The sequence below is a fragment of the Culex pipiens genome, chromosome 1 (assembly GCF_016801865.2).
Source record: "Culex pipiens pallens isolate TS chromosome 1, TS_CPP_V2, whole genome shotgun sequence".
Classification (NCBI taxonomy): Eukaryota; Metazoa; Arthropoda; class Insecta; order Diptera; family Culicidae; genus Culex; species Culex pipiens.
The window spans coordinates 95,615,112-95,635,865 of NC_068937.1; the positions used below are offsets into that span (position 1 = coordinate 95,615,112).

The following is a 20,754-nucleotide window of genomic DNA, read 5'->3' on the forward strand; positions in this document are numbered from 1 at the left end:
GCATGGAATAGGGTGAAATGCTATGCAAACCAACTGGGTAACTTTTACTCATTTTCATAATGAGCAAAAGCTATAGAACCTTCATGTACAAAAGCTGTAGAATCACCTTCATGTACATACAGATCGACTCAGAATGAAATTATGAGCAAATTTCTGTGTGTGTGGTTGGATGTTGATCGAAATAATTGCACTCGATTATCTCGGGGCTGTCTGAACCGATTTTGTCGGTCTGGCCTCGTTGGATCCGTTTTGGGGTCGCCTAAGTCACATTCTATAAATGGTGAAGTTTATATAAGTACTTCAAAAGTAGTGCTTAAAAAACAATTTTGGCTTAAGTCCGGAACATTGTAAAAAGGGTAGTAAGGAAACCCGTCATGTTATATATTTTTAAAAAGGTATAAGGCTTTCTTGGCCCAGTGAAAAAATATAATTTAACCCTAAAATGATGAACTTCTCGTCACAGTGTCCTGATGCAAACAACCGGTAGCATTACTATCGAATTGTATTATAAAGTGCCTTATATGAATTTAACGTGCATACGAGACAGTTCGAATAAACTGTGGAAATGTGAAAGGTCCTCCCAGCGTGGTTCTGTTTACAAAATAGTTTGATCGCGCGGTGCTTTTGTTTGGATTTCTGATGAGATTGATTTACCTGCAAAGTTTTTGTTAAATTTAATCAATTTTGTGAAATAAAACATAGATTACGATGTCCTCCTCTGAAAATGAATCATCTGTGGACGAACAAAGCGAAATTGAAGAGGATCCTAGCGATTTGGAAGAGGAGCAGAACCAATCGGATGATGAAAGTGCGGAGGAAGCTTCATCCGACGAAAATTCCGAATCGGACGAAGAAAGTGGCGATGAATCAAAGGTTAGGAGCTCATTTAGTCCTAATTTAAGAATGTTTTAATACAACTTTTAACGTTGCAGCCCCGCTTGGCCGACAAAGACTACCGGCAGATGCCGTTCGAGGACCTGCTTCAGCTGAAACGTCGAATCGGTTCCAAACTTTACAACGAGGCCGTTTTCGGAAAGACAAAAGGAAAGCAACCGGAAGAGTCGAAGGACAAAAAGCAAAAGAAGCGAAAACAGGAACCTCGACCAGATAGTGACTCCGATGGCCCTCCGGAAGAGGTCAGTGCAAAGCGGAAGGTTCCAGCGTTGGGAATGCAGAGGAAGGTGAAGAACGGCGCAGATGAACAACGCCCGCGGGATCCCCGGTTCGACTCGAAGCAGGGATACTTCAGTGGAAGGAAGTTCCGATCGGAGTACGGGTTTATCAACGAAATGAGGGGCACCGAGTTGGAGACCTTGAAGAAGCAGCTGGAAAAGACGCAAGATCCGGCCGAGGAGAAACGGTTAAAGATTGCCATTCAAAGGACGTCGAACCAGATTCGAGAGTTTGAGAAACAAAAGGGACTGGACCAGAAGCGCATGCAGGAGAAGCAGGAGGCGAGGAAGGCGTTGGACGAGGGCAAGCGGCCGTTCTACGAGAAGAAGAACGTTAAGAAGGCGCGCGAGTTGGTCGAAAAGTACGATCAACTCAAGGAAACTGGCAAATTGGGCAAGCACATTGATAAGAGAAGAAGGAAGATTACCGCCAAGGACAGGAAGAAGCTGGATTTTGAAACGTAGAATCGGAATAAATTGTAATTACTTTCCCTGAAAGCCCTGAATTTGGAAATTTCTCACAATCATAAACAGAGCCAAACTAAATTTTCGCACTCTATTTCCGCTACTCTAACAAACATGTCCCCGGAACATACCTCGCAACCAGAACCTCAACCCATTCGCAGCATTCTCGCCTCTCGTTTCTCCTGCAGTTCCCTCCGCTGGTCCTCCACGACCTGTTTGCGCTCCTCCAAGAACTTCCCATACTCGACTGGGTCCAGCTCGTTCACGATCTCGATCCCACACGTCCTGGCCACTCCCACCAGGGCCTTGCACATCTGCTCCAGCGTGAGCAGCGCGTTCGGCGGATCCTGCGCCTTAATCTGGGCAATTTCGTACAAATGCTTGCGTGTAATCCGACCGGCCGTCTCCCGGCCCGGATTCATCGCACCGCGCTGGATTCCGGCGGCCTGTTTGAGCAGGAATGTCGCCGGTGGCGAATGGATGGTGAGTTCGTACGCCCGGTCGGAAGTGACCGCCACCCGGCACGGAAGTGGAATGCCCTCCTTGTAATCTTTGGTTCGCTCGTTAAAGTCCTTGCAAAAGGCAGCGATGTTGATGCCCCGTTGGCCGAGCATTGGCCCGAGCGGGGGACCGGCGACGGCCATTCCGGCCGGGATGTTAGTGCGAAGCTTGCTCGTGTGGTTGATTTTGTCGACGGCTTTCTTGAGCGTTTTCAGGCGACCCGCTGCTTTGGACATTGTGAGGCGATGGGGCTGGAAAAGCTGCGCTAATAAATGTATTTATGAAAGAGATTTGTAGCTCAATTCTTTGATAATTACCGATAAGTTTAAGGAAAATTTATTTCGCTCCCAGAAAATTGTGTAACCAACACGATATCTGTTTTGATTTACTTAAGAACTGTCAATCTACACGCTTACACAAGAATGCGTAAAACTTCTAAAATTTTATTCGAGCCCACAGCTGATCTTTCACACGTTTAAACCAATCTAAACCAATTAACTCATTTTAAAATGTTTACACTCTGAGCGGGCAAAATTCAACAAAACCTGAGTTTCAAGCTACACACTAAGATTTATATGCAGATCATTAGCATAATGCTAACAAATTCGGAAAAAAAACTGATCGCTTGGCAGAAATAAGGGAAATATACCCATTTTAAGCCTAATAAGCGGTCGTGTTTGAATGATGCTGGATAATCTGGAGTGTTCCTTGAAATTTACTAAAACCAAGTACACCAACGAGTAGAGCAACTTTTTGTGGACATTTCTCTTTATTTTCACTTTTTTTAAAGTTATGCTGTTCCTTTTACAAGCATTTAAAAAAAATATTTCCCAAACGCATTCTAATCAGTCAAGTGCATTGGGCCGCGCCCATTTTCCTATTTTCAGCTTAGTTCTTTTTTTTCTTCCAGCGCTCTTTTGGGTCTGCTTAGTGCTGCCAAAATTGATGAAATTTTAAGCAAACACTCACGAAAAGTAGCATTTATAGAGAAAATTTCCTGGCATCACTGGCTCACTCCAACAGGCGCTGCTGGTGGTGTTGGTGGCCACCTTTTGTTCTTTATTTGCCTTCACTTCTCGCTCGGTTTTCTTCAGCCTTTAATTGGTTTTCAAAAACTAGCTGGAATAAAAGTAATGTGAGTGTGTGTGTGCAATCAACCAAACGGGACCACGCGGCCGCCTCTTACAAATTGAGTTGTTTCCATGTATTTTAGATTTGACATCCTATACATGCAAATAACTCGCATAGGCATTTGGAAGGTGTTAGCTCTGCCGAGCTTCGGTGACCCATTTCTACGCAGGCTTGCCGTGCGCGAGGTACCTCAGCTTGAATCGACAAGCCCCGCCCTAAAGAACGTTTGCATCAATCAGATTCAAACGTTATTTAGAACTTCTGAACCCTTGTCAACTGGACAAAGACCCAGCGCGTATATAGTTTGTAGTAATACACACAAAGAAAAAATACTCTAAATTTAAAAAGATCGTTCGTTGGATTAAAAGTTTGCGTTGGTGAATATTCGTAGAAAGTTCAAACTTTTCAATTTAAAAGTTGGAAAGTTTTTGATACTACCATGCATTTATGGAACAAAATCGTTGTATCGGTAAAAGTGTTTTACTTTTAATTTGAAAAGAAACCTTTTATAGCAAGAATAAACAACATTTAATACTACAGTGATAGTTTCAGAAAAATGGGCTTGATTCTTGGCTTGATTTTATGTTTATTTTTAAAAGTTTTAAACAGTATGTTAAAAAAGACATTTTGTTATTGTATTTAAAGTTTCTGGCCAAAATCCGAGTCCAAGCTGTACCGATTCTTATGGTACGCCACCGGTAACTTCCGAAGACCCCAAGCTGGACAGTTCCGGATGGACGTTTCGACGCGCGACATCGACGTTTCGCGGCTAGAAAGTGAAGTGCCTGAACGGGGAGTTCCAGATTCTGGAAGCGCATCCGGAACATTGGGTTGATGAGGCCCTCGGAACGGAATTCGATTTCGAGCACTTCATCCTCCTTCGAGAATGACACAGATTTTTTCGGCACGCTGTCCAGGTTCATTCGGCTGGAGCTGCGCCGTCGCGAGATGAGCATTTGTGGGCGGTTAGTTGCTAAAAGAGATGGAAGTTAGTGAAGTTGGCAAGCCACTGCACACATTATCATTACTCACCGGTGTTGTAAACCGCCGGCACCGAGTGCAACATCCGCTCTGGCCACCTCCGATTATCCCGCTTCTCGTCGTCCTCCTCTTCGTCGGCTCCTTCTCCTCACCGTGAAAATCACCTGTCTCGTACTTGTCCAAAACCCGGATGTTTATCTTCTTCAACGCAATCTCGTTGTTCACGCAACGCTTCGGCAGCGCCATCTCCTCGATGATCTCGTTCCAGCCCTTGCGGGAATTGACCTTCAATCACCAATTCTGAGGCACCACCACCGGATACAACCGATGCGAATCCACATTCCAACCTCCCATCCTACAAAAAACAAACAAAATCAATCACAAACCCCACAAAAACACCCAAGCTTCCTTCTTACCCATTCCGGTCGTGGAACAGCTGCAGTTCCTGCAGGAAGCTCGCCTTGTCCTTTTTGAGCACTTGACCTCATCCCGTACCCGCACCACCCTCCTTCGAAGGCGTTCCGCTGCTGCTGTTTGACTCACGAAGGTTTCCGCGTCCGATTCCTGGCTGCTGCCGCGGTCGGCTTTGCTTTGCGTCCCAGAATCACCAGCACCACCAGACCCACCAAAGTGTTTGTGTACATTTGAAACTTAGTCATACACGGTTACACGAGAACGTCGAAATGAAAGAAATTTTACAATCGTATTAAAAGTTAAGACTTTTAAATCAGTTAGTAAGGAGATTTTCCAAAACTTTACCAGTAAAAGTTTTCATTTTTTAAACAAGAAAAAAACTTTCCCTCAAACTAATTTTAGCAACTTTTTAAATCAAAAATTAGTTACTTTTGTCATTACGGTAATATTTTTTTGTGTGTAGTATTCCTAATTCACCAATCGAAAGAACGGGGGATCGAACCCCGGTTAGAGCGACTTTGATGTTTCGTTCATGTTTAGAATTTCAAAAATTCATATTTCCTTAACTTTATCGTTTGGAGCAGATGGGAATCGAACCCAGCATCATTCGCTTACAAAGCGAACAGCGTAGCCAGTCAGCAACGGCTGCTCCATATTTCCAATTGGAAGTTTCTCACCCGAAAAGCAGCACCGGCAGCGATTGCACTTGCATTGGGCTTGACCAAATCGATCATGGCGTTGGCGTTCAGCCGCAATTGGGTCCTAAAATGAAGCTTAGATTGCTGATATTATTGTTTACAGCGATAAAGCTTATTTTTCTGAGTACAATGACCCTTTGTACGACCACAACGAGTTTAAAATGGAATTTTAAATCAATTTGGAAAAATCAACCTCGCGGTCCTTCTTGACAGAAAAGTTCCTACTTGACAGCTCGTTCCAAGGGGACCATAGTTGATCCATCGAAAAAATGTTGTCTTGTCAATATTTTTTTTGCATTAAAATGAAAAAAAGTGATCAGAAATGGTTTTTAATCGTGTTTTTTACCGTTGTACATAAAAATTGACATAGGACTTTAGTACCCAATTGATGACTCCCGTCGGATGTTACAGGTCATCATAAAATCTGCAGGAACATCGCAGGAACCCACCACAACCGCACCAAGCACTTTAGTTCAAAAGAAAATAGTGAAAGCGCGCGCACTTAAACCCTTGCCACTCACGAAGAACACGAAAAAACGAACATTTTTTCCAAATTTTCGAACCGGAGGTTAATATTTCCGTGAATTGGGTCCTAAAATGAAGCTTAGATTGCTGATATTATTGTTTACAGCGATAAAGCTTATTTTTCTGAGTACAATGACCCTTTGTACGACCACAAAGAGTTTAAAATGGATTTTTAAATCAATTTGGAAAAAATAACCTCACGGTCCTTCTTGACAGAAAAGTTCCTACTTGACAGCTCGTTCCAAGGGGACCATAGTTGATCCATCGAAAAAATGTTGTCTTGTCATTATTTTTTTTGCATTAAAATGAAAAAAAGTGATCAGAAATGGTTTTTAATCGTGTTTTTTACCGTTCTACATAAAAATTGACATAGGGCTTTAGTACCCAATTCTCGGACACCGGAATTGACACCCAGTTTTTAGATTTTGCCGTTTACCTTCAAATTTTTTTTTAAACCGATCAAAACAAAAAAAAACTTTTTCTTCCTCACTTCAGTCATCTTCGCATCAGAGCAAACGCTAAAACTGCTTTCTCTTTCTTGCCAACACACCAATGCTCATCAGACTGATCAGACTCTAGCTGGAATAAAAGAAATACGTAAAAATACAATAAATTTTGTTCATTCTTCTTTGCGAAACTGCCCATGTTGGCATAAATGCCCCATGTGCAAGCACAGCAAGCTGAGAAAAACGCACTGCAAGTTTGTCTCACACTGCACTCATAAGGAAAAAACTGGATTTCCTCCTGATTTCTAGAACAAAGTACTGGATGTTTTAGGCTTCTCTGAAAGTGCACACGATTTTAAACCAAACTGCATCAATAACTCAAAAGTGATGAAAATGCATATGGGACATTTATGCGATCAGGGGTAGTAAATGTGTGGGGAAAAAAAATCAAAAATTCAAAATGTATATGTACAGAACAAACCGAGGCAAGAAAAAGTCTTCGACAGCAATCCAGAAACAGTGAGGAAGATGAGCGCCGTCAGGAAATCAAAGAGCTCAGCTTGTTCTCGAAGGCTGCACCCGGAATGAGATGGTGGCCAAACGGTTGAAGCTAGAAGCAGATGGCCGGGACAAGTGTTAATCGGGTGAGGATGCAGTGCCGGTGGCAATATTTAGAGTCAATGCTTCAATGCCTGCCAAAGGAATCATCGGATCATCGCCAGTTTCCAAAATGGTAAGTGCGTGGGAGACGAGATCCGTTCCAGGTTATGAATAGGCAAGAAGTTTTTGCTTCGGTTTTTTGCCTACTTCCAGCTGGATGGATGGATATTGGTGAGTTCTGCTGTTGTTAAGAAAGCGGACGAAGCCCTGATAAAAAGTCTTACTATCGTTGCCAAATAAAATTACTATTACTATTACGAAGCCAAAAACAAACCACTCACTTTAACACGACCCCCAGGCTTTTGTCAAGAGGTTGCGGATGGCTTACAGGAAGAACGACTAGAAAACGCATGCGTATTTTATGGAACCAAGGAGTCCGAAGGCTGAAATGGGGAGAGCACCCAAACTAGCCCAAGAATTCAACCCCAGGATTCAAACTGACGACCTTTAGATTGCGAGTCCAACCGCCACCAGCGATTCCACCGGAGCAGGCTTGGTTTTGTGTGTTGTTTGTCTTTATAGCATACAAAAAGGGTGAAAACTCAACCGAGATTAGATGATCCCAAAATTAACGCAATATTTTTGTTGCTGACTTTGAACTATTTTTGATGAGAGTGTAAAATCAACTGTGACTCCCATTCTGACAGTTCCACCCCCCAACCAAACCCCACCCCACCCCACACAGGTAAACAACTTGCGCAACCGAAACAAAACATTCAAACTTTTTCACTCGCTTTCCCGTTCACTCTCCTTCGATTCAGCATTCCATCCCCTTCCTGCAACAGCAGTCTTCCAGAGAGACACTTCCCAACGTCAACCGTCGTCGTCGTCGTCGCTTCGTTTCGTCATTAGTGTCCGAGCAGTCAATCACGACGGTCAGGCGGGCGAGATTTTTCATTTTCGGTTCCGGAGTGTTCCCCCCGCGCCACCCGGATTTATTAGGAAGCAACGGGGTTCGATTTTTTGCTCCTTGGTTCTGTGGTGTCCTGTCACACACGTTCGTAGAATTATGTCCCTTCCGCCGTCGCGGTCCTCCTCCTCGTCGCAGTAGGCGTTTTTTTGGGGGAGAAAATTTTTTTTGTAAATTTTGTAGGGAAAAAAGGAAGAAAATTGTTTTGTTGGTTGATTTTTCTCTGTGAGAAAAGGAAGTGATTGTAGTGTAGTGCAAGAGTTTAGTGATAATGTAAAGAGCTGTAGTGTGTGTCTGGGAAAGGCTTCCGTCGTCAAGGATAAAGAATTTTCATCCTTGCCTGTCATCGTCGTGGTCGTCCTGCGCCTGCTAAGATTGTGTTCTGCTGGGGGAAAAGGGAAAGAAGGAAGAGGTTTTCTCTTGGGTGTGCGTCGCCTGCAGGATCAGCAGCAGTAGGCTGTGGGGTGTATCGGATTCTACCAACAACAACAACAACAAACGCCACCCCGTCCAGGAGCGACCGCGGAACCGAACTCCGAGCTCTGATGGTTCGCAACAAATACTCGCTGAGCAATGCTGGCAAGTCGCCGAGTAAGAAATCCCGCACCAACAGCGCCAAACAGCACGACGCCAGTGATAACGAAGGCGGCGGTGAAGGCTCGTCCGGATCGGGAACCCTGACCGGAACCGAGTCCGGTGCCCCGATGCGATGTGACACCGTCCACAAGCAGAACCTTTACATTATTTCGTTTCCAGTTATTTTCGTGTTCAACGTAGTGCGCTCGCTGCTCTATCAGCTGTTTATCATTTTCCGTTACATTTATAATTTTACCACCAAAGTGGTGTACCGGCCGGTGAAGAAGGATTGCGGTCTGGAAATCGTCATCAACCACCAGCAGCAGCAGCAGGAAAGTCACCAGCACCAGCTCGATCCACAGCTCAACAATCCGCTGGTGCATCAGTACGATCCCCAGCAGCACCACCCGCTCCAGTATTCGTCCAGTGGGGTGTTGGTGAACTCCGAGGGCCGGGACATGAGTGGCGTCCAGCGGTCTGCGAGTGGAAGTCAGGTGGGACCGGGCGATCCGCTGCTGGCCAAGCAGAAGCACCACCACCGGCGAGCGTTCGAGTACATCTCGAAGGCGCTCAAGATCGACGAGGAGAATGAGGGTGAGTTGCTAATGTCAAGTCGTATCTCAAATTGACTTAACTTAATCCAGTTGAAAGTTGTTGGAACCTATTTCACGTTCATGTAATTGTACTCAGATCATAAAAATTACTTTCGACAACCTATGTTGCTTCGAAAAAGGGCCAGAATAACTTTAAAAATATATATATTTGTGCCTCAAAATCTCATGACAGTATTATCAGATCCTCAGACTCTATGAATTGCGGGAAAAAAATCCCAAAATACCAAATCGCTGCATACTCTTCGGGAACTTTTGTTAACAGCAAATCTCCTGTCCACTAGAATCCATTTTTGGGCTCAACAGATCGCTCGCTTGCTGCTTGCGTCTGCGACAAATATAACTTTTGTTATTTATTTAATATTTACTCGACTCGAGACAAGCCATACGTTTCACATTGAAAACAATAAAATTCTTAAATCCAAAATTTCTAAAATTGAAACATTCTAAAATTTTGTAAATCTCATCTTCAATCTCAATTATGAAATCATGTTTTTTTTTTCATTTCTGATACCTCAGATTTGGATATCATAAAGTTCTTCAAATTCCAAATTGGAGTTCCAAAATTCTATAACTGTAGAACTTTGAATTTTAATAGGGTATATGACCCTTTTTTGGACCTAGTACCTATTTTGGACCTATTTTTATTAATCGAGGTAGTTCAGGCTTTTAAAGTACGAATTCACTGAATCCAACCAACAGAAAGTGTAAGCAGGATCGTTTTGTAGCTTACCTCTTCCAAAAATGTTAACATTTTTGATTATTTCCGCTTTTTCAGCCACTTTTTCCAATGCCAATTTTATTTCCTACCATTTTCCTAGCACATCGATTAGGTCCAAATATTCCGGCATCGTTGCTTATCGGATTTGGCTCGCGACACCTTGATGATTTTTTCTGTTTTGCACTGAAACCAAGCAATTTCATCCGGTTTCCGAGCAATGTAACTGTTGTCTATTTAATGCTTTTATGTTTTTCGTCACTAAACCATTGAAATAACTATTCTATTATCGAAAAAAAACTCAATTCAAAATATTTTTTCAAATCAGCCACGTTGGATCAGTTTTTGGAGCTATTTTGCCGTCGGTTCAAGGCTATCACCAACACATGTATAAAGAGGTGTTGCCAGTTTTGTTTATCAATTTATTTCGATATTTCATTGACATTAATTGAAATTTTTTAATTTAATATTTTGAATTGCATTCCTTTACTGTAATTATTTGAAATAAATCTAAGCTTTAAAAAGCAAATGATTAACAGAAACAATGAAAATATGTTTTTTAAACGATAAAAATGCAAATTGATGATAGAGATTTAGATAATTCTAAGGACCGATTGCAAAGTATCCCAAAATTTAAACTGATGTTGATTTATTTTTGTCTTAACATCATTATCACCAATTTAGCTGCATATATTTTTAAATTTTTTTCAATATATATATTTTTTTAAATACAGGTACAACGTATTTTTCCACAATTGCCAGCGTTGGCTTATAATAAATTACACTTTTAGATTTTACCGTGTCAATCATGTTAGAAAAACAATTGAACCAGCTAGAAAAATAAAAATCTTCGATGTTAACTTTATGAATTTTATGGTTTAAGACATATCTGATTACCGTAAATCTGGGTGACTTTGATAGCCGGGGTGACTTTGTTAGGTTTGAGATTTTTCCGCAAAATGAAGAGTACAAATTAAATACGTACGGAATGGTATGGAATCATACTGACCTTGGTAGAGAAGTGCTCAAAGTACCTCATGAAGATCTTTTCAAGAAAATGTTTGAAAAGTTAGTTAACTATAATTAAGAAAATGTTGATAAATAGCATTATGAACATGATTTTGAATCGTAAAACGGAATGCATTTTCGGATTCTTCGGACAATCTTCTACTAGGAAAAGGTAAAATAAGTTTGTAAATAATAAATATTATTAAATATTATTTGTTTTTGAAACATAATTCAAAAAAAATCTCCTAATTTAAAGGCATTTTCATTTAAACAAAATGAATATAAAATGTAATAACTTTTGATTCGTTCTTTGAATTTAGATAAACATGTAATATAAATCTATATTTTAATAAACAAAACTAGTTTTAACGAATTTCAGGCAAAGTTCTGAATATTTAACAATTTTACCTAAAATTTATTATATTTATATTTATTATATTAAAAAGCTTATAAACATAGTTAACTAAATATTGACATAAATGATTTTCTTAAAAATTATATCAGCAACCTAAGTGATGGTAAGTTCGAAGTAAAAATAATGTTTGAACACCTCAAATCTGCTTTTAACAAGACAAACTATGACTATCAAAGGCACCCTGGTATTCAAACAAAGATTTTTTCAAATATTACATTGTTTTTAAAAGTGCAACATTTAGTTAAACTTCTTGTCAAGCAACTGTAAAGTTTAACATGACAGATGAGAAAGTTTCACAACAAGTTACAAGCTATAATCTCCCTTTAAAATTTCTTCATTGTTTAATCATATTTGAACTTAAACTCTGCGTAAAATTTAGAACCTTTTTTCATTGTAACTTGTTATGTATCTCTGTCATTCATTTAATTTTATGTTAAGGTGTTTTTATTGCGACTAATAACGGGTTGTCTTTTATGTTCTAATGCTTGAACAACTAGGTCGTAAGAATACGCAAATTGTAAATAGGACAGAGACCTGCTAAAGATGCGTGAGATTCCATTCAATATAATTAAAACACGTTTTCAAATTAAAATCCATTGTTTTATCATAATTATTTAATTTCTGAAATAAATATTTTCCAAATTACAATCGTGGATAGGCCCTTTGGTTTATCAAACCGAGTTTTTTGTAAGTGTGCGTGTTGCCGCCGCACGCCGCAATTCGAGTTGTCCAAATTTCAACCAATCAGAGTGTGGGTCCAAAATAGGTTCAGCGATGTCTCCAAAATACATTCAATAAGTCCAAAAAGCATCCAAAAAATGTTTTACTTGAAATGCTTATTACAATGAAATGGTTAAATTATTTTCAATTTACAATAGTACACTTTGTTAAGCATAAATTAAGGCACAAAACAATCCTGAAACGAGCCAAATTAGTTAGACCGTTCCTGAGAACCATGCGAAATGTGTTGACGCTTTGCATAGTAGGTCCAAAATAGGGCCATATACCCTATTCCTAAATTCAGAGATTCTAACATTTTAACTCTCTAACGCCCATGGTTGCACCAGAGCATCACTAGTTTTTCACTTCAAATTGAAATTTCTCGAAATCAAATGAATGAAATGATCTCATTCTTCCTGCACAGTGTTATTTAAGCTGTTTACTGCCTCCAATTCAAATTCCATCCAATTTGGTCAATTCTGTAGAAAATGGCAAGGAAAACCGTAAAAAATCTTGATTTTGCTCTAGGGGTCATATATCCAAATTTGAAAAATTCTGGGATTCTGAAATTTTTAAATTCTTAAATAATAAAATACTTAAATTTTGAAAATCTGAAATTTAAATATTTCAAAATTCCAAAATTTTCACATATTTTGTACATTTGTATTTTTTAGACTCCAAAATTAAAAAAAAAATCAGATTTGAAAATTTAAAATATTAATATTCAAAAATTCTAGTAAGCAATCGGAAATTTCATGATTCTAAAATTAAAAAAATCGAGAATTAGGAATTCTTAAAATTCTATACATTGAAATCTCTTAGATTTCAAGACCAAACAATTCTGATGTTTTAAAATTCTTATATAATAAAATTAGTATTTTTATTTGTGTTTCAAAAATAATTGTATGTAACTCCCTGGGCCTTGTAAAGTCAAGGGGCATGATTTGATCCTAGTGCATTAGTTAAAATTTGGGTATACATTCCTTTTTATAAGCACTATGGACACCACTTCATGCTACGAGAACTCGCTTTGCCGCAGCCCCAGGGCTTAAGCGTTGACCGATAAGCTGTCTTCGTGAACTAGGTAGTTCTCCGATAGTGAAAATATCACAATTGCACAAGACACCGCTGTTTCTGTGACTTTTTCACTATCACAATGTGGGATTTAGGTTGGGACTTCAGGATAGTACAATTGATTTGTTGCTTAGCATTAGCATTTAGTTAGTAGTTTAGTTGCAATTGTTAAGTTAGGGTAATGCTGTCAATAAACTTTGATTGATGTAGAATACTAGGCATTCTTTTATGTCAAATTGTCCATAGAGTCTCGATCAATCAATAATGTAATGATATCGGACAAAATTCGTTGATCTGTTGAACTAACGGTTTTCGGATTATGGTTGTATTGACCATTGTTGCGAATCGAGGAACTACGGATCTTTTGACGTAAATGGTCATTTCTTTTTCAAATCGCGATTATTATCCTATTTTTATATCAGTTCACAAATTTGTATTGTTTTTTTGATAGAAGTAGTACTGCAACAGTTAAAGGAACGTTTAGTTTAGAACATTAAGTTTAGAGGATTTTAGATTAAAATTTAGATTTTCAATCCAAAGTAGTTAGCAAATGAATATTTGGACTTAAATGAATAATTGAATAAGTTGGACTTATGAATAACACTCAACTGTGCATTTATTCTAGAGTCAGATCCATACAGCGTCAGTGTTTATTTGGTCGAAGTGTACTAATTCATTGGCAGATCTGATTCTAGCTGTAATGTACGACAAGACCACTGATGGACGTGACAGGACGAGGGCCCAGTTTAGAGGTTTCAACATCAACGATGTGCGGCTGGACCACCCTCCCAAAAAAAAAAAAAAAAAAAAAAAAAAAAAAAAAAAAAAAAAAAAAAAAAAAAAAAAAAAAAAAAAAAAAAAAATAATTGTATGTAACTAAAATTTAATTTTCAAAAATCTCTAAAATTTAAATCTTTAAAACTTTAGAATCCCAACATTTTCAAATTGTCAGCTTGCAAAATCTAAAAAAAAATCAAATTTATAAATTGTATATTCTTAAATTCTAATAGGCATTATTAAATATCATGATTCTAAAATTTTAAGATATTTGGAATTGGGTAATTTGAAAAAAGACCGAGCCACGTAGCCCAGTGGTAACGCTTCCGCCTCGTAAGCGGTAGGTTGGGGTTCAAATCCCGGCTCGGACCAACACAACTGGTTGATCTTTTCCCTTCTGGATTCGATTGCTTAGTAAAGGGAAGGTAGTGTATCGTCACAAACTGGACCTTATCAACGACACCTTAGGAAGGCGACCTATGGAATGTTAACATTAACCTTAACATGTTAACATTAGTTGAGTAAAAAACTGCCACTGAATCCGCTTTGTAAATGCCGGCCCCGATACTCTTCAAGGGTGTTCCCCTCAGGAACTGGGGAAAATTTACTTAGGGGAAATCTACCCATTTTAATCCTAATAAGCGGTCGTGTATGAATGATGCTGGATAATCTAGAGTCTCCCTTGAATTTTACTAAAACCAAGTACACCAACGAGTAGAGCAAGTTTTTGTGAACATTTCTGTTTATTTTCACTTTCACTAAAAGTTATTCTATTTCTTTACCAAGCATTTAACAAAAAAAAATTCCCAAGGGTATTCTAATCGAGGCGAATGCATTGGGCCACGCCCATTTTTCTAATATCGGCTTAGTTCTTTTTTCTTCCAACACTCTGTCGAGTGTTGCCATTTGCGCTGACATTTCAAACGAACACTCACGAAAAGTGGCATTTATAGGGAAAGTTTCCTGGCATCGCTGGCTGTGCTGCTGGTGGTGTTGACGGCCAGCCTTTGTTCTTTTTTGCCTTCGTCCCTCGCTCGGTTTTCTTCAGCCTTCGAGTGGAATGCAAAGTGAAAATTGAAACGTCAAACGACTTGGCGCGTTTGTTTTTTTGATGGCGCTTGCTAATTTATTACATTTTTCGGGATTATTCTTCAAGTGAGTGCCTTACTAATGATCAAAAGAACATGTTGCCGGTAGTTGGAAGCAATTTCATATCTTAAGCGCCGTGAAAAAGTAAGCGAAAGTGAAAAGTTAATTTTGGCGATATTCATTAAGCGTTTGAGGGATTCTCGTGTGTGTCACTGTGTGTGCCAACAAAATGATGAGAAGTGGTCTCGCAAAATACAAATTATGATCAAAAATGCATTAAATGTGATCTTTTTGGCCAGTAAGTGGCATACATTTGCGTGCTTACTCGAGGCGGTGCTGTTGCTGGTAAGTTTATAGCCCAAATAGTATTTTTGGAGCTTTAATCGAGCATCAAACTCTCCATATGACGAAGATAGGTGTTTGATTGGAAAGGGTAGATTTCCCCTACTTTACTTAATTTGAAAATTCTAAATTTTTAAATTATTAAAATTCTAAGACTTTAACATACTGGAATTTTTAAAGTCTAAAATCATAAAATACTAATATTCAGGAATTAAAATAATTGAGGATTAAAAACTGATTCAAAAATTCAGAAACAATCAAATTCTTAAATTCCGAATAGGTATTCTAAAACGCAACAATTTTAAGTTACTAAATTTTAATTTCAGGTTTTAAACATTCTTAAACTCTAACATTTAAATATTAAAAATTTTAGAATTCCAACATTTTTAAATTTTTATACAGTGGACTCTCTATTTTTCGATATTGAAGGACCGTCGAGAGAGGGAGTTATCAAATTATAGATCAAAAAACAAACAAAAAATCAAAGCATGCTTCTTGAAGGGACTGAAAATTTTATTGACAGCAGGAGCAATTGAGAAGATCGACAGCCAGAGAGTCGACTGTATTTCAAAATAAAAAAAATAACAGTTGTAAGATTTAAAAATACAAATTTTGGTAATTTTAAAATTCCAAGACTGTAAAATTCTAAAATTCTGAATTTGTAAATTGTAATACTTGAAAATTTGAATATTAAAAAAAATCTAATTTAAAAAGAGCTTTAAAAATTCAGAAATATTTAAATTTACAAGATTCGAGATACTACAATTTTATTAGGTACATATTCTAAATGTCTAAAATTTTGAGATTCAAGAGTTTATGTTAATTTTTTTTAAAAGTCCCAATGAACTTATAAATTAAAAACAAAGCATTAAATGTAAAAAACGAAAGTTAGAACGGAAATTCTTAAACTTTAAAATTCTAAAATTATAATATTCTTTGATTTTGATATTTGAAAATTCGAATATTTTATTTTGTTATACTTAAATCTAAAAATTGAAACAAAAAGTTCTATAATTTTGAAATTCTAAAATTGTAATAGGTATTCTAAAATTTAAAATATCTAAAATGAGGAAAATTTAAAACTTGAAAATTTTAAAACCATAAATTAAAATAAAACTGTTAAACTATACTTTAAAGTTCTGATTTTTTTAAATTTAATATTCTAAAATCATAAAATACTTAAATTTGGAAAATGTAATATTTTAAAATTTTAAGATTCCAAAATCCTTAAATTTTTACTTTTTTTCAAATTCCGAAATTCCTTAATTTTGAATGGTATTCTTAAACATTAAATTTTAATCGATATTCTAAACCCCAAAATTTTTAGATTCTAAAACTTTAAAATTTGGGCCTTGTAAAGTCAAGGGGCATGATTTGATCCTAGAGCATTAGTTAAAATTTGGGTATACATTATTTTTTATAAGCACTATGGACACCACTTCATGCTACGAGAACTCGCTTTGCCGCAGCCCCAGGGCTTAAGCGTTGACCGATAAGCTGTCTTCGTGAACCAGGTAGTTCTCCGATAGTGAAAATATCACAATTGCACAAGACACCGCTGCTCCTGTGACTTTTTCACTATCACAATGTGGGATTTAGGTTGGGACTTCAGGATAGTACAATTGATTTGTTGCTTAGCATTAGCATTTAAAATAAACCTGTATCCTTTCCAAATCTATTTGATGTTAAAGTTAGTTGCAATTGTTAAGTTAGAGTAATGCTGTCAATAAACTTTGATTGATGTAGAATACTAGGCATTCTTTTATGTCAAATTGTCCATAGAGTCTCGATCAATCAATAATGTAATGATATCGGACAAAATTCGTTGATCTGTTGAACTAACGGTTTTCGGATTATGGTTGTATTGACCATTGTTGCGAATCGAGGAACTACGGATCTTTTGACGTAAATGGTCATTTCTTTTTCAAATCGCGATTTCTATCCTATTTGTATATCAGTTCATAAATTTTTATTGTTTTTGATAGAAGTAGTACTACAACAGTTAAAGGAACGTTTACTTTTGAACATTAAGTTTAGAGGATTTTAGATTAAAGTTTAGATTTTCAATCCAAAGTAGTTAGCAAATGAATATTTGGACTTAAATGAATAATTGAACATTTTGGACTTATGAATAACACTCAACTGTGCATTTATTCTAGAGTCAGATCCATACAGCGTCAGTGTTTATTTGGTCGAAGTGTACTAATTCATTGGCAGATCTGATTCTAGTTGTAATGTACGACAAGACTACTGACGGACGTGACAGGACGAGGGCCCAGTTTAGAGGTTTCAACATCAACGATGTGCGGCTGGATCACCCTCCCAAAAAAAAAAAAAAAATAAAAATAAAAAAAAATAAAAAAAAAAAATTAAAATTTGGGAGTTCTAAAATTCTCAAACTGCAAAACTGAACTCAAAATGTAAACTGAAAATCTGACTTTTTTTTAGAAATTTAAGATTTTAAGATTTCAAAACCTAAAAAACAACTCTTAAATTTTATTTATAAATAGGGGGAGGGGGGGGTGGGGGGCAGAATGGGCCACCCTTGCTTTTGGACTTTAGAATGGATTTATACCAACTGTAAGGCAAGGGTCTTATAATGAACCTCAAATAACATAACCACACCGAAAACGACGTTTAAATTCGCTGTATTTTTCGAATTATGAGCAATAATGTAAATTTATGGACAATTCGCAAATGTTGTTTATTTCGAGGTTCTTAAATAAGCTTTCTCGAAAGTTAGATTGTTTGAAAAAGTTTGTTCAATGTTCATAATGTTACCAGGAGCTATTACCAAGGTAATCCACTTGGGGGTAAAATGGGCCACCCTTATCCTGCCTTATAAAAACAATCAAAAGTTATGAAATTTGGATTAAATGGATCATTTCACTCCTGGTATATTCACAAATCACGTTTGATGCAACATTAGTTGATTTTTTGATTGTTTTGACGGTTATTTGTGAAAATAGTGTCTTATTTCGACATATTTACACTATTGTCAAAAATGTTTGTTTTGTTAAGTGACTATTTTTATGAAAGTGATCAAACATCATGGAAACCATGTTGGCAAGGTTACTTGAGTCATTTATTATCTCCCTTCAACGCTTTTTTAGACAAAACGGCTTGTTTTCTAAGGTGGTCCATTCTGCCCCGCACCCTGGAAAAGAAGTCGAAAATATTTTTTTTTAAATTGCATAAAAAATAGTTTTAAGCTTAAAAATTTTCATCAACCAAGTATATAACATTGAAGGGAACATCCCACAGCATAAGCCTGCTACACTGAATTCATAAATTTGTATGTTTTTTCTATGGTTTTTTGGCGCATTTTACTTAGGCGGGCCATTCTGCCCCTAACTGCTAACTGTGCTACTCCACCCAAACGACAAAGACGTATCTAATCAAGCTAACAAGAGGCTCGTAATCTCCCCTTCATTGAGAACCATTAGACCAGACCACTCCAAATTGGCTTCGCCCCGAGTGCGCGCTGATCGCCAATTATTTCTGCAAACAGCAGTGTGCCAAAACAAATTAAATAATTCTGACACCCTGCTGGTCAGTTGGCGTATGATGGGTGTAAAATTAGTTGGTCATTGAAAGGTTAGCCACCTTTTTTAAGTAACTTGAACCGAACAAATTTAAATTCGCTTGGATCGATTCTCCGGACTTCTCTGGGACGGATGATTGACGGTTTGTTTATTACGCGTCAGAAAGAAATGAGCGAAACTTTTCCTTGTACGGTTTAGTTGCTGCAGCTATTGGAAGTTCACACCTTGGTGCCTTTTAAACACGACAGAACACGATCCGGACAGGTTCTAGCGTGCGCGAAATTGACTGGTGACGTCATGCCGGTATTTTAAGCCGCTTCTCACCGCCGCCAAACCCACCAACTCCATTTAGGGAAACTTGTCTCTAACCAAGTCTCTACTTAATTCTGCACGAAATTCGTTTTAAGGTAGACTCTTGACTTGACCTTGACACATATGGCTTAAGTTGACAACCTCTCTTTTTGGAAATTGCAAGAATCGGCAATGGCTGACATTTAAATACTACAACATAAAAATTTGTAATTCAAATCAGCTTAAAACAGCTGTTCACCGATTGAACGGTTGAACAAAAGCTTGATCAAACTGCGATGACGGTGATGCGTGTCAGCTATGTGTAGCTTCCGGGGGAGGAGCGAGCTCACACATCAACTTCCGAACGATAGCTGCTGCAGAGATCCATTATCTGCTTAAACTACTACCGACTACTGAGTCTACTCCGACATGACAGAAGCATCAGTCAGCAGCAGCCAGTACCCCTCACCGAAGTCGACGGCTAATGAAGTGCATCCGACCGTGTCTCGTTTGTTGGGGCCTCGTGCCACCTAATAGATTGTAGTAGACAAGAGGCTCCTCTTCAGCGTGAAGAACTGCCTGCCCAAAGTTGGTCGTATCTTGTGATGGTGTCGTTGATATCCACCGCATCGCGGCGTCACCATCTTTTGTATATTAAATTTATTTACCTCCGTGCTCTCTGTATACAGCACGGTTGTTTGTGCAGTAAGTACGAGTCCGTTGCTTTATGGTTCAAAGGACGACATCCCTCGCTGTAGAAGGACGGCGACTCTGATGTCAGCAGAACGTGTTGCGCAAGGTGGGGATTTTGCACACGTTTAACGCTCAACGGTCTTGATGGCGTTTCCTTCCAGGAAGCGAAATAATTGAAATTTCCTTTTTTGTGTGTGCTCCCAGCCCGAAGGTGATTATGATCGCTTCTTGGGACAGGAATGACGGTGAGAAAATTTCTCACTGAGAGAGCTTGAGATACAAGCAGCATTCTGACGGAAATGTTGGAACAATTCAAACAGCATTTTGGCAGATCCAGCTCAGACAGCACTATTTGTGACTTGGTTTGTTCTGATGTGATTTTAATCTAATCTAAGAGAACACAATCGCTTCCAGTCCGAAAAACGGGCCACCCACAAATGATTACTTTCGAGAACCACCGAGATGTATTACACTCACTAAAGGCTAACCGCGTTGCATTAATCGCATGAGACAGATTCTGTGAACGGAACCCACATCTCATTGCATCATCAGTAGGGCTAGTGATTTTTCGCGATTTCGCGGAAGCCGCGTAATCCGTAAAATTTTCCCCCGGCCGTGAAATTTAGTACATAACGTGAAATGCCGCGAAATTTCAAATAATTATCAGAAAAATTACCATTCAGAGCAATAAAGAATTGATTTTTGCCTTCCTCACCTTACTGAAGAAAGGCTGCAAGAAAATGTTGTTTTTAATACCTATCATGTTATACATTTTCAGAAAAGTATTAAAAAGACCTTTCCAATGAGCCAAAAACACTGAAGATCTGACAACCCTATCAAAAGTTATTAGCACTTAAGTGTTATTTGTACACTTTTTGGGGGCCAGATCTCAGATATTTCAATGAAAATGATGTCCGGGTCCATCATGCGAAATGTCGTTAGTTAGATAATCGAAAGACATTTCAAATGAGCATTAAACATCGAGGATTTGA

At 38.2% G+C, this 20,754-nt stretch overlaps 3 protein-coding genes across 6 annotated transcripts in view; 2 read left to right on the forward strand and 1 right to left on the reverse strand.

Annotated features, from left to right (window-relative positions):
• The first annotated feature begins 556 nt into the window (after positions 1-556).
• Positions 557-1,718, forward strand: LOC120426014 (ribosomal RNA processing protein 36 homolog). Its single transcript, XM_039590685.1, has 2 exons — positions 557-873; positions 933-1,718. Exons 1-2 carry the CDS (start codon positions 709-711, stop codon positions 1,635-1,637), a joined length of 870 nt encoding a protein of 289 aa, XP_039446619.1. The 5' UTR covers positions 557-708; the 3' UTR covers positions 1,638-1,718.
• Positions 1,715-2,591, reverse strand: LOC120426015 (39S ribosomal protein L11, mitochondrial). Of its 3 annotated transcripts, none has more exons than XM_039590689.2 (2): positions 2,456-2,591; positions 1,715-2,389 (listed from the first exon to the last, which is right to left on the reverse strand). In XM_039590689.2, the coding sequence occupies exon 2, from the start codon at positions 2,372-2,374 to the stop codon at positions 1,784-1,786; it is 591 nt and encodes a 196-aa protein (XP_039446623.1). In that variant the 5' UTR covers positions 2,375-2,389; positions 2,456-2,591; the 3' UTR covers positions 1,715-1,783. The 3 variants fall into 3 exon arrangements, with proteins under 3 accessions (XP_039446623.1, XP_039446620.1, XP_039446621.1); XM_039590686.2 differs by having other exon boundaries at positions 1,715-2,398; XM_039590687.1 differs by having other exon boundaries at positions 1,715-2,403; positions 2,456-2,581.
• A 5,279-nt stretch (positions 2,592-7,870) lies between these two features.
• LOC120426016 (spastin) overlaps positions 7,871-20,754 on the forward strand; it is a 74,051-nt gene continuing 61,167 nt past the window's right edge. Inside the window, exon 1 of one of the 2 annotated variants that reach the window (XM_039590690.2) lies at positions 7,871-9,073. In XM_039590690.2, coding sequence (XP_039446624.1) covers positions 8,449-9,073 — 625 coding nt within the window. In that variant the 5' untranslated portion in view covers positions 7,871-8,448. The remainder of the gene's footprint in view (positions 9,074-20,754) is intronic. The other variant, XM_039590691.2, reaches the window with a different exon arrangement.

Excerpts from the sequence above, each read along its gene's own strand:
- LOC120426014 (XM_039590685.1), top strand. The coding sequence starts at position 709 with ATGTCCTCCTCTGAAAATGAATCATCTGTGGACGAACAAAGCGAAATT. Across the intron at positions 874-932 it reads AAAGTGGCGATGAATCAAAG|CCCCGCTTGGCCGACAAAGA; the intron begins GTTAGGAGCTCA and ends TTAACGTTGCAG.
- LOC120426015 (XM_039590689.2), bottom strand. The coding sequence starts at position 2,374 with ATGTCCAAAGCAGCGGGTCGCCTGAAAACGCTCAAGAAAGCCGTCGAC.